The sequence below is a fragment of the Toxoplasma gondii genome, chromosome VIIa (genome assembly GCF_000006565.2).
Source record: "Toxoplasma gondii ME49 chromosome VIIa, whole genome shotgun sequence".
Classification (NCBI taxonomy): domain Eukaryota; phylum Apicomplexa; class Conoidasida; order Eucoccidiorida; family Sarcocystidae; genus Toxoplasma; species Toxoplasma gondii.
This window is the reverse complement of record NC_031474.1, coordinates 3,222,686-3,235,273: the sequence shown is the minus strand read 5'-3', so window position 1 is coordinate 3,235,273 and position 12,588 is coordinate 3,222,686. Positions and strand designations below refer to the sequence as shown.

The window sequence follows — 12,588 nt, the reverse complement described above, 5'->3', positions numbered from 1 at the left end:
GCACCCCTACGACGACCGCATGCTCAGTCTTTGTGCAAGTGCATCATGCGGTCATTCTTCAGGTCCTCTGATAGCTCTTTCGTTTCTAAGCAGCGTCTTTTGCTTCTCCGGGCAGAGACGCTTCCCTTTGTGCTTGTCGGACGCATTATGGAGACCCGAGAGTCGAAGGAAGTGCAGACCCAACCGACTTCTCCTGTTTCTCTCAAATGTTCGAAATCGACCTGGGAGCTTAAAAACGCCTGTCTTTGATAGGCGAAGCGAACGCACTCGCCCACACCCCTCTCTCATGCAGAAAGTGAAGAAGCGAGCACGAAAAATGACCGAGTGGGTCTCTCCGACGCAAAAAGGCCGAGAGAAAAACAGACATATGCGAAAAAAACGCATGCGAATGTGTCTGCACAGACGCCCGGGCTCCTCTCAAGGTGACGCGAGAAACGTTCATTCTTTTCTCTGTCCAGAGGGCCGGGACGCAAAGACACAGCCCCCCTCAATAGAAAGGACAGGGCAGAAAAGAGAGCGAAGGCGTCACGAGACGCGGAGACGCCTGATGGTCACAGCCAGATTGTCCGAAATCCGAGACACGGGACTCATCGTCTCCAAAAACAACGCGATACGCACTCACACACCCTCATGGGTCGCGAGCGACTTTCTCTCTCCTCGCTCCCCTGTCCTCACATTCCTCTGTCAGATGCTGAGCTCCCTCTTTCCTCGCACAAAAACTCCTTCTTCTCTTCTTCCTGTCACTTGGCCTTCCTCTTGTCATTTTCTTCGCTTCTTCCTTCTGTCATTCTTCGCGTCTTCCTCCACTACGCTTTCCGTCTGGCTGTTTCCAGACCTTCTCCTTTCCCGCTCTTCTTCGTTCTGTTCTCCTTGTTCTCGTCGCTTGGGGCCTTCAGCGCCTTTGTGCGTCCTTGCCTTTACTTCCTCCCCACCGCAGAGCTTCTGGGCTGCGAGGGGCGCCACAGAACCACGACGGCTGAGGGCCTTCCTCGGCGGCGACTTTCAGATTTGCAGGTTTGCTGCATGCAGTCGGGGAGAGCGACGTTTCTCGCTGCGCTGGGACCCAGACGCGGGAACCTCTCGGCGTGAGCTGTCTCCAGCAGCCCGATGCCAGAGGTCCTCCTGTCTCCCGGCTCCGGCCTCGGACTCCAGAAGCCTCGGCCAGCAGCCAGGTGGGGACCGGCGGAACGGTGCTCGGCGAGAACGCGGAGCCAAAGCCATAAGCGGTGGAGGGAGACAAAGGGCCATTCTTCATGTGGAGGCGAACAGAGGGCAGAGAGAGTCGCGAAGAGGCACCGAGGACTGCAGTCTGCGCGACCGAGGAGACACCTCGAGATGGCGTCGCACACACCCGCCTGTCCGTGGAAGGACCACAGTCCACAGACGAAAGTGGAGAAGGCGAAAGAGGAGCGGATGCACGCATGTACGTTCGAGGCATGGAGTTCGCTCTGTACTGATCCGAAGCGTTGAGGCCAGCAACCTCAGAAGGCAGGCGATTCATGGCGGCCTCGGGGTTGACCGACATCGGCGAGTTCCGCCCGGAGACAGGAGACATTTCGCCTTGCCAGGTAACGGTTTGTGGTGCGCATGCAGCCCCTCCAACCGGTGGAGTTCTGGACGACTGAGGCCGAGAGGAATCGCTGTTTTTCGCGCCCAAGCCGCCCGCACCCAGAGGGGACAGAGACATGCCGGTCTGGGCCTCGGGGCGCGGGGAGACAGGGTAAAACATCAGAGTTGACGCCGGTGCCACGACCGACGCATCCGTGCGAGAGGCCGGAGACAGGGGCGAAGGTCCGAAGGCTGGTGCCTTGCCCCCCGCCGAGGAAGAAGAGACACGAAGCATACCGATGGGTGTCTCCTGAGCACCTGAGGAAGGAATGAAGTCGCGCTTCAGCTCTCGCGCCCCCGGTACGGAGACCAGGGATCCGAAAGCCACCGAATTCGTCTTGTTCCCCACAAACAGCACAGGCTGCACAAAACGTGGAGACAGCGCCGCTGCAACTGCAGGGGAGCCTCCCTGCGCAGCGGCGGGGGATGAGCAAGAGACGAGAGACATCCGCGAGGAGGAGGCTGGAGAAACTGGAGACCCCCCCCTCAGAGCAGACCCCGGAGTGCTCTGAGAGGCGAGCGGCCGTTGAATGGGCGTCGACGTGGTGGCTACAGCGGAGGAAGAGGCGGCAGGGACAGCTGCATAAGACTGGAACTTTGAAGGAAGCGAAGGGTCCTCCTTATCTACATACTTCGTCACCGATTCGACTCCTGTCTCTCTCGCGCGCCTTGAAACAGCAGTCGCCGCCGAATCAAGGCAGGAGGGCACCTGGGGCGGCGCAGCAAAGTAAACTTCGACTTCGCGAGTTTCGCCTTCCTCGTCTTCCCGTTCCTCGGAAGAACGTACACGACTCTGTGCGCTGTGCTGTCTCTCTTCACCCTCGTTGTGCCACAGCAAAACTTCCGACGAGGACGCACTCCGGTCTCTCTGCGGCTCTGTCCCCGCCCCCAAACTCCACTGTGGAGCCCCAGAAGCCGGTAGAGCTCCGGTGACTGGTAGAACCGTAGGGGCAGAAGAGACGTTTGGAGGCCTCTGGGAGACGCAGGCGAGCACGACGCGACTGTCACCTTGGGCTCCATTCATGACGCCTCCGTACTGGCGAAAGACGACTTGCGAGGTCGGAGACTCCGTGGACTTAAGCCCAGGCCCTGCACTCTTTGAACGCACACTCGCTGCCGCTGGTGTATGAGGCGAGGGAGCCTCCAGACGCGAAACAACCTGATGCGCTTCTGAACGAGAAACCGAGACTCTGCCTGCGCTGTGTACGCCTGGCATTCCTGCCGTTGACGAGACAGGGAGAAAGACGCGCTTGCTCGACTGGCTGCATCCACGAACCCCCTGGAGCTGTGGTGAGACGGAACAAGGGATGGAGACAGCACTCGTTCGCTGCGTTGGAGTCGAGGCTTCACTGTGAACAGTGGCAGACTGACACCCAAGAGAAGCTGTCAGCCTCTCGCACCAGCCCTTCTGGGGAGACAACACCTGCGACTCCAAGGTTTTTTTCGACTTCTTCCCGCCGCTTGCTCGGAGTCCAGGCGACGAGGAGGAGCCCCCAAGAGAGACAGCTGCCCCGCAGTAGCCCGATACTCCACGAATGGTCTTTGGCGCCGCGACGCAAACACCCGCTGGGCGACTGTGTGAGCCCTGCACCGTGGACACCGGCCTTCGAAGATCTCCCCGCCCAGTCAGCTGCACGCGCTCCTCTCGCCAGCTGGACGGCGTGATGCGTTTCTTCACTTCCGTCTGAGGCGCCCCCTGGCCCTCGGCCTTCATGCGAGGAGTCTCCTGTCGCAGCTGTGTGGGGTTCGGGGAACTCTTTGCAGGCAACGAGCTCGCGCGAGCTGCATGCGGTTTCTGACGGGCGAGCACCTGACCGACAGAATGCCCAGCCGCGCTGGACGGTTTCTTTGCACTCTGTTGGTTCGCTGAGCTCTGGGGGTTCGCCGCACCCTTGCTGGGTGCAGGGGCGTCATCGCCCTCCTTCTTGTCCTGACCAGTGCCCTGTGTTTCGCTGTCTCGCTGGGCCTCGACCTCGTCATTGGCTTTCTCCGGCCTCTTCTTGGAGCCTGCAGGAGCAGGGGGCGAACCACGCACGAGGGATGACGGGGACGGGGACCGACAGAGACTCTCGGGCGCGAGCTGCGTCGAACTCTTCGCCGTCTGGGCCTCAGACATGGTCCCCCCGTTCACCTGTGTGGGGCGCGGTTGGGCAGCCACCCGCGGTGGCCGCGGGGCCGCGGAAGTCGAAGACACCAGAGAAGAAACAGACGAAGGAGAACAAGAAGCGAGAGGACGAAGGGAGGAAACTGCGGAGCTTCCAGGCTTGCCTTGTTCGGCCTGGGGGTGTCGCAGGACGCGCGGCTCAGGTTGGCTTCCTCGCGTACTCGCTGCTGCGTGATATGTCTCTTTTCTTTCGCTTCTTTTCTCTGTGGGCCGCGCCCCGCGCTCGAGCCTCGCGCCTGGGGCCCCTTGGGTCTCCTCTGTCCCTTCCTGGGCATCGCGTGCCCCCGGATGAGCAGCGCCCCCAGCGAGAGCCGGCGGCGGCAGAGAAGGATCGGGGTACTCCGAGCTGGTCCTTGACGGCGAGTACGCAGCGCCCTGGGCAGCGAAGGGAACGCATGCACCTTCCTGGTTGAATCCGCGAGGGCCTCCAAGATCCCTGAGATGCTGGCGAGGCCGGGAGCCTTGCGGAGTCGGCTCTTGAAGGTGAAAGGTGAATTGTCTGGCGGCTCTGAAGCGCTCTGGGCGCGGGAGAGAAGATGCAGAAGGCGTTGAAGGCGAAGAAGGGGGAGGGACAGGGAGAGAGAAGGGCAGTGGCGGAGCCAAGGAGGTGAGGTGTGGGGACGGAGGTGGAGACGACGGCGGCATCGCGAGATGGGGCAGAGCAGGGCGATCCGACCGCCGGCCCGGATCACGCTCTTCGGGATGGAGGCGCGAGGCGCTGGGATAACTTGGCCCCGACGGGAGTCCTGCTGACACTCGAGGAAGCGAGAGTGTTTGACCGTGAACAACGCTCGAAGTAGAGACGAGAACCGGAGGACAAACGCTCGGAATCTCGCCGTCGTCGCCTTGCAATCTGTCCTCACCAGGGGGCCGAGTGTCAACGTAGGACAACGCGACTGAGAGGACAGACGGATTCTCTTCCAGGAAGGTCCCTGACCTAGAGTTCGTCGCCTCTTCGCGGGCAGGCCAGATCTGGAGAGACTCGTAGGAAGGCCAGCTGCTCTCTGAGACATCTGGTGCGTCGGACAAGGGATTGGCCATGTCCCCCGCGCCTCGGCCCTGACTCAGGTAGAAGCTTTCTGGAAGAAAGGCAGCGTCGACATGCCCGCGCGACCCCTCTACCTGCTCGTCGTCTTTCGCTTCTTCCGACGCATGCGTACTTTTGCAGCCCCCTTCCACGAGCGCCGCTTTGGTGAGCTCGATGCTCTTCGGTTCCGAAGTCTCCTCTCCACCAGCGTCTTCGCCCTGGCCTCTGCTGCATGCGCTTTCGTTCCCCGCCGAAGCGAGAAGCACGGGGAGGCGGCCCTGGGGCCAGCCGCTTGCTGCGAAGGTACACTCTCTGGCGTCCCCCGTTTCCTCTCTCTGAGTCGAGCAGTCCCGACGTCCACCTAAGACAGAACAGTGCTCAGGCCCCGCAACCGCTCTCATCTCTCCCTCTTCCCCACACCCTTGTGTGCACTCGCCACCGGCCTTCTCGGACAGCCTGTCGCCCTCTGCTGGGAGGTTCTCCTCGCCGCAGCAGCGAATGCCGCGCTCGGAAGGGCATCCACATACGCAGTCGAAAGACCCAGGCTCTTCGGCGGCCTCCGGCGCTGGCGGCGGGTCGCTTGGGCGCGAAGGCGACGCTGGAGGGGACGCTGCAAGGAGGAACGAGGCAGGCAGTGAGGGCGGCGACGAGACACTGGCCGGACTCTCAAGTGCGACCTGCGTTGACGGCGGCTCTGTCGACCGACATGTCTCATCATCGTGTGACTTTGACAGCAAAGGAAAAGCCGACAGAGCGTCGACGAGACGCGTCGCGTCAACTGCCTCAGGCGAGCTCGCGCGCGAAAGAGATGAGGAAGAAGGCGCTTCGTGGTCGGTGAGAAAGGGAGAGAGACTCTCGCTCTCGTGCAGGTCGTCTTCGTCCATGTCTTGCTCGTGAACCGAGTTGTCGCTTGCCGATACGCACACTCGTTCACGACCCTTCACTCCCGTCTCGCCGAGTGCTCGCTCGCGTTTTCCTCCTTCGCCTCTTCTGCTTCGTGTGACGCCCTCGGACTGCGTTTGTCTGCGACTCCGTCGGCCTCTGCGTCTCCTCACGGTTCCGGTCTCCTTCTTCTCGCTGTCACCGCGCTCGCTTCCTTTCCTTTCGGTCTCTGCGGCAATTGCTTCGGCTGCGCCTTCCTCAAGCTCACTCTGCGCCGCCGACGCCATCGCCTCTGCCGATTCGCGGCCTTCGCGCAAGTAAAGGTCGAGCTCGGCTTTGAGAGGCGCTGAGAGTGCCAAGGACTCGCGGAGCTCCGGCAGCAGCAGGAGCATTTGCGTGACTTTGTGTAGCATGCCGGACTCTTTCATGCTCTCGCGAATGTCACCAGTCTTCTCGAGGAGATCCAGGAGAAAGGCCAGCACCCCTTCGAGTTCGCGGTCCTGCGGGTCCCCGTAGAAGGGCCGCAGCAGCAAGCCGTTCGCAAGTTGAGCAGCCAAGGAGACGACCGAGTTGTCGAGCAACACACAGCGCGACAGACAGCGCGAAGGCGCTGCATGCACCAAGTCCTTCACGTAGAGAAACTCCTCGGCCTCGACCAACTGCTGATTGTACAGATCGTCCTCGTCGTGGTCGCTCTCCGTCAACGCCCTCCGCAGATCGAACGATGTCGGGGACAGAGGCAGAGGCACAGTTGGCGCACCCGCCCCCGTCGTCTCTGCGTCTGGTCTGCGTTCGCATCCTCTCGGCTGAGAACCGCCACACCTCTCTCCTGGCCTCGCGAGCTCGTCCCCCTCCGACACTGTGTTTCCGGCCTCTCTCTCTCCTTCTCTTTCTTCTCCTTCTTCTTGTGGGGTGTTTTCTGAGAGACCGGCGTTCACGCGCTCTGCCTCTCCACTGTCGCCTGGGACCAGGTCTTCCGTGGTGGCTTTTCGCTTCCTGCCGCCCACATCTAACTCGGCTTGCTTACGCTTTCCTCCCTTACTTGCCTCGACAGGCTCGCGCTCCTCCTTTCGATCTTCTTCGCCTGCGTCTTCACCTCGTTTTTGCCCGCACTCTTCTTCTCGCGCGGCCTCCGGCGAGCCCTCTGCTGTCTGGTCCCCACGCTCCGCCGCTTCGAAGCCTTCGGCAGAGTGAAAGTCCGCATGAGCGTCCTCGAAGAAGGCGGGAGGGACGAGGGGCGAGCGAGGCGCCCGCGCGCAGTGCTGTCTGTACAGCCGAGCCGCGAAGACGCTCCCTCGGGCGCCCCCCAGCTTCGTTTCGATTCCGTCCAAGATCGGGTCTGCATACTCGCGCAGAGCGGCCGTGAAGGCGACCAGTTCGCACCGATTCGTCTGGAGCAAGTTCTCCAAGAACGGCATCAGAAACGGCCGGTAGTACACATGCAGCAGCGCCGCGCGTGGAGCCGCCCCCGCAGAGACACCTGGCAGGTACTCGGGAGACACACCTGGTGGGTCTGAGGGACGCCGGTGCTCTTGAAGAAGAAACGTTGCGTCCGGTTTCACAAAAGGCAGAGGGTACGGAGTCACGTGAACCAAGGTCTCGTCGATGTCCAGAAACACCGTCCGCTTGGAGTCCGAAGGAGCTGGAGGAAGCTCCCCTGTCTCCCCCTGTATGTAACTGCAGAAACAAATAAAGAAAAAACAGTGAACGACCCCAAAAGACCTCCATAAACCTACACAAATACGCGTATATACACGCGTGCAGATATCAATGCATATACATATATATATATATATATATATATATATATATGTATACGCATAATGCATACACGTTGAAACGTAGATGTAGAGAACTACGTTGCGGTTCACTACTGTATATCTATCATCGAACGAGCAGAGGCATGATACCCCCACGACGTATCAACTGAATGGTTAAAAATTAAAGAAAGCAAAGACCTGAGAGAAACTCGAGAGTTCGCTGTATCTACAGTAGGCATGTGGACGGAAGCTGCGTATGTGAAGAAGCTCTGCCTCTCTCTCTCTTAGGCACCTCGGGTCTCCGTCCTACACAAGTCGACTGGCAGTTCTATCCACACAGACAACGACGCAGAAATAGAGAAACGCTTCCATAGAGTGTGGAGACACGCGAACTCCTCGAAAAGCAACGTTTGGAAGGCCGCTCGGAAGCATCTCAAGGGTGAAACATGTCATGTCCTCGTACCAGTTTCGCTGCTGAGCTGAGTAAACATCGGAGAGTGATTTCAAGCTTTCCAGAAAATCATCTTCGAATGCGGTGGCGCCTCTTTCTTCCCCCGCCGAGTCTGAGAGCTCTACACCTTCAGTCGCCATTTTCTTGCATGGTTATTCCTCCGCGTCCTTGCTGGTCTCTCGCGTCCTGTCTCCAATGTCGCCTGCCAAGACACTCACTTCCGCGCCCCTCTCTCTCCTGTCTTCTGCCTCCGAGGGAGAAGGCGAGCGCAACGCGCCTTCCCGACGTCTCGCGTTCTTTCCGCTCTCTGTCGCGTGCTGCAACGCCACTGTGGACTTTCCTCCGCGGACGCGCCTGGAGGAAAATCGGCAAGGAGACGCGAAATGCGAGGGGGCAGTCGACCAATCAGAAAACGCGGGGACTACCACCTGGTCGCCGCACAGCGAAGAGCGGCAGAAACGAGGAGGTGAACGTCGGGGGCGCCTTCTCTGGGGGGTGGGGGGCAGGGGGAAAGAACGGGAGAGCGAGAACTCGAGTGAGAAGATTCCAGGACATCTGGAGAGACAGAAACAGACCCAGACGAAGTTCAAGATCCCAGAGATCGGGGAAGAGCACAGATCCGTGAAAACGAACAAAAGGGGAGATGGGCATCGAAGCAGTTGAGACAGTAAAGACTCAGAGTGTCTCGCGAGGCCTTACTTTAACGGACCTCGAGCAAGACTCCTTCGCACATTTCGCGTCCTCTGCCGGCAGAAAGATGTCCGCATGCATCCAAAAAGATTCAAAAACGCGTACGCAGAAAAAGCCCAGACGGCACCTTGGGCTGGCGCTGCTGCTGTGAATGCGGCAAATCCGCGGACGGAGCGCAGAACAATGGAATCGGGAAACCAAGTTGAGACAAGATCGTCGGGGCCAGGCGTGCGAAAACGTTTGCTCGCCGTTTCCGGTTTCTACACACTTACTGGAAACGAGAAAAAGTGCATGCACGGGCCTACGATCGGTCGAGCGCTTGCAAACGGCTGGCTTTTCCTCATCGACAACGTCCAGCTGCGTGTTTGGGAGCGTGTGAAAAGCGCTTGTTTGCGATCTCGCGCGAGACTGGCGCAACCGGAAGAACGAATGGAGTGTGTAAAGTCTCGAGGTGTTTTTTTCTCACTTGACTCGGAGTTTTCCACGGAAATCTGCAAAGGAAAACCGGAAGGCCGCGGTCTGTGGCGCCGTGGCAAGTGCTCGGACACACTGCTGCAAGTCAAGTTTCGCCCGCGTGCGTTGAGCACGGTGTCCCATCCACGTTTTTCGTAGTTTTCGCGGAGTTTTCCGTCTGAAAAATCTCAATCGACGCGCTACACATGCGAGAGAAGCAAGCGCTTTTCGCGAAGGGAAGAACGGGCGCCGAAGCGACGATATCGCCGAAAAGCGCAGGACGTTGCACACACACTCGAAGAAGAGCTGTGCCGCAAAGTAAACTTGCGGCAGTGGCTGGCTGCGGTCTTTGCGAGAGTTCTCGCGAAAAAAGTGACGGCCTCACACCAGCTTATGAGCGAAGCAGATCCGCCCGGACACGCGCGCGAGAAAAAGGAAAAAGGTGCCCGAAAAATAGAGAATCTTTTGGAGAGCAAGACCCACAGAAATGCGCGAACTGCGCCGAGCTAGCACCCGCGGGAACGAGCTTCCAATGTACACGACAGAACGTGTGCTTCGAGAGGAACCCTGCAGGCGTACAGATGCCGCGCTTGAAGTTGTTGCCTTTTATACCCTCATCTGTTAACGGCAGACGCCAATTGTCTACCGCGCTTCACTGAATTAGTCTTCTTGCGAAGAGTGGCATTCGGTTTGATGGAACTGTCCCACCCAAAGATCCAGTTTACCTATCAACTGGCTCGGATCTCCACTTTCATCCAGAGGAGCCTTCCGTGGCAACCCTGTCACCTGAGGTCCCGTCACGTCCGTGCGCGGATCCCTGCGCATGTGCGGCACAAAAAGGAAAGTACAAAACACGGAGGGGACGGGGAAAGAAAACCTTTTTAATCGGAAACGCTTCTCCTTTCGAGGGCACCGGGGACGCGTCGACCTGCACGGACTGTTTTTACCGATGTCTACAGAGGCTCTACTACGCGTGGATGTATGATGTGAAAGTGTGTGTGAATCTATCTCGAGCTGCTTGACGTTACTTCACGAGAGAGGGGTTCACTGTAGGTTTGATGGTTTTTCATCACTTGGATAACTGGAAGAGACTCAGTTAGGGAAAGTCCGGAGCGCTGGTTGATAGAAGACCAGCTTTGTGTTTTTATAGGCGCTTGGCCTCTGCGTCGTTCTTACTCACGTCCGGGTCACCCGTTTTGTCTCCAGGAAAGGACGGTTTCGGTGACATTCTCATGGAGTGCAAAAAACTAGGAGTTTGAGAGTCCGACACCTTCCGGTCACACTTCCCAGTGTAAACGGACGCATCCGCTCCTCTGTCCGTGTCACTTCCCTTGGTTAGTGCAGACGAGAGGAGTGAAAGTTCCCGCATTCCGTCGACCTTCATTCTCCCGCACTCTCCACTTGATTTTCCCCCAATAAAATCACTCCGAAATCAAACGTGCACTTCCACATCCACCTCTCCTGTGGAAACAACCCTACCTATACACATTTGTGCGCGCGTTTAGAAAGGCAGAGTTTTCACGTAGATAGATTTGCAGTACCCGTCCATCTATCTGCATGGACATAACTACTTGGGAAGTTCTGCGCGTCTGCGACTTCCACAAGTTGCAACAAATTGCATTAGGTCTTCGGGAAAACGACCTCCGAACGGCTACATACACTGGTACTAGGAAGCTGCCATATCCTCCGTGCAAAGCAGGCATTAAAGACACAAGGATCATGGCTCTTGAATTGGAGAGCAGAACTCAGGCTGCTGTGGCAAGAGGGAGAATGTTCCACGTTGGGGTACATCACCAAGGTGTGGTGACGCTGTAACAATTCCTCTGACCCAGGTCGTTGACAACACATTTAGGCAATGCTTCATCGAAATGCCGACTCCCCACTACAAACCAACTTAGTCAATTAGCATTTCTTTGATCTGCTGTTCCACCAGATCCGAAACATTGATATCGTTTTGGCGTGTCTGTAAACCTGGTAAACCCTGGAAAGTTGTTGCGCCTATTTAGCTCAGTGCGTTCATGGAATGAGACCAAAACACTTCACTGATGGTCCTAGGAAACTGGGGGGTTGCTGTCCAGAGAAAACTTCACTCATAAAACAGAAGTCTTCCCTAGGCTTTGCAAACAGAGAAGCCTGCCCTGAGACATGCCCGGTTGTTTTTAACTGTTACAGGACAAAATCTTCAACCCCCGACTAGAGGTCACGCACGGACTCTCAGGAACGCTAACAGCCAAAATGAAGGAGTTCTCAATTAACATCCAGGTGGAAACCAGGAATTCGACGCATTGCTCCAAAAGCCTTCGCGGCCAGCACATGAGCCGACCTGGACACGGAGAAAGAATTCCAAGTTTCTGGCTTTTTTCTGTATTCGGCTCCTAGTGCAGAAGAAAAATCCAGAAAAAACCTCTATCCCGAGCTGTAAGAACCACATAAAGGTATATCAGTGTCTCTGGTACTGGCGTAGCTACGTACGCAGTTAGAAAATGCATCGTTGCTATTCCATTAGAAGTAGATGCTGTCTCTGTGCAAAGTGTGGCGTTGCGCTGCAGCTGCTTGTGCCTGTTTCACTTCTGCCTTTTTATTTCGAACACGTATACGGTCCAGGTGCATGCTGTGGAGTTTTCTCGTTCCAGGAGAAGCAGGGCACATTTTCCTTCGCGTCTAAAACGCTCGTTGTTCTCCAGTTCTTCACCCAAGAACAGCCCTCGATGGTGTCGCCCTTTCTGGAGAGTGTCGACTGCGAGTTGGTCTCCTAGTTCTGTGATCTCAGTGGTTTGCGAGAAAAGATGAGTCACAGCACACGGTGTTTCCCCAGTTCAACTGTGTAACACTGAGTTCAGTTGATTAGGATTCGATTTGACGGTCTGTTCCAGCCGATCTAAGTCGTTGCGCCCACCGAGCTTGCTGCAGGGTGCTGCTTCGATCCACCACAACTCTCCTGACCTCCATGTTCTGTGCACTTTCTCTTGCATGCGTCAGGGCACTCCCCATCTCGAATTGGATTTGCAAGCGCGAAACTCTCCTGGAAATAAGATATGGAAGCAGAGACGGGAGCTCCGCGGTCGTGTGCCCGTGTGTGTGTTAGGGTGACATTGTTTATCGCCGTTTCTGACAACACTGCGAATCCACAGAAGAGAGAAGTGCAAGCATACATGACCCGAAGATATTCCCTTTTCTTAAAGAACCTTTTCAATTTCTATTTCCTGGGGAAGGCAGAGAAAGGCTGAGGCATGCAGGCGATACACAGGAGCGCAGTAGAGACTCTGAACGTCGTTGAGCTCCGGAAGCCACAGAAAAGGAGGGAGAGAAGAAGTCTGAAAGAGCTGATGGAGGTCGAATGACTTGGAAGGAAAAGCGCGACAATCGTCTGAGAAACGATCTGAACACAGAGAGGCTCAGATTTACAACCCCGCGCACGAGACGAGAAACACCGAGAGAAAGCGAGAAAGGTTGAGCGACCTCGTAAAAGGAGAAGGGAGAGAGCGCAGCATATCGAGCAAGGGAGAGAGAGACACGGGGGACTCTGAAAGAGAGAGGAACCCAGGCAGAGCTA

General features: G+C 57.3%; 1 protein-coding gene across 1 annotated transcript; it reads right to left on the bottom strand.

The window, feature by feature from the left end:
* Positions 1-892: 892 nt before the first annotated feature.
* TGME49_202550 (NLI interacting factor family phosphatase) lies at positions 893-8,875 on the bottom strand (the record flags this gene model as incomplete). Its single annotated transcript, XM_018779211.1, has 4 exons — positions 893-7,358; positions 7,905-7,920; positions 8,111-8,246; positions 8,855-8,875. The coding sequence occupies 4 exons, from the start codon at positions 8,873-8,875 to the stop codon at positions 893-895; spliced, it is 6,639 nt and encodes a 2,212-aa protein (XP_018637397.1).
* Positions 8,876-12,588: the final 3,713 nt, after the last annotated feature.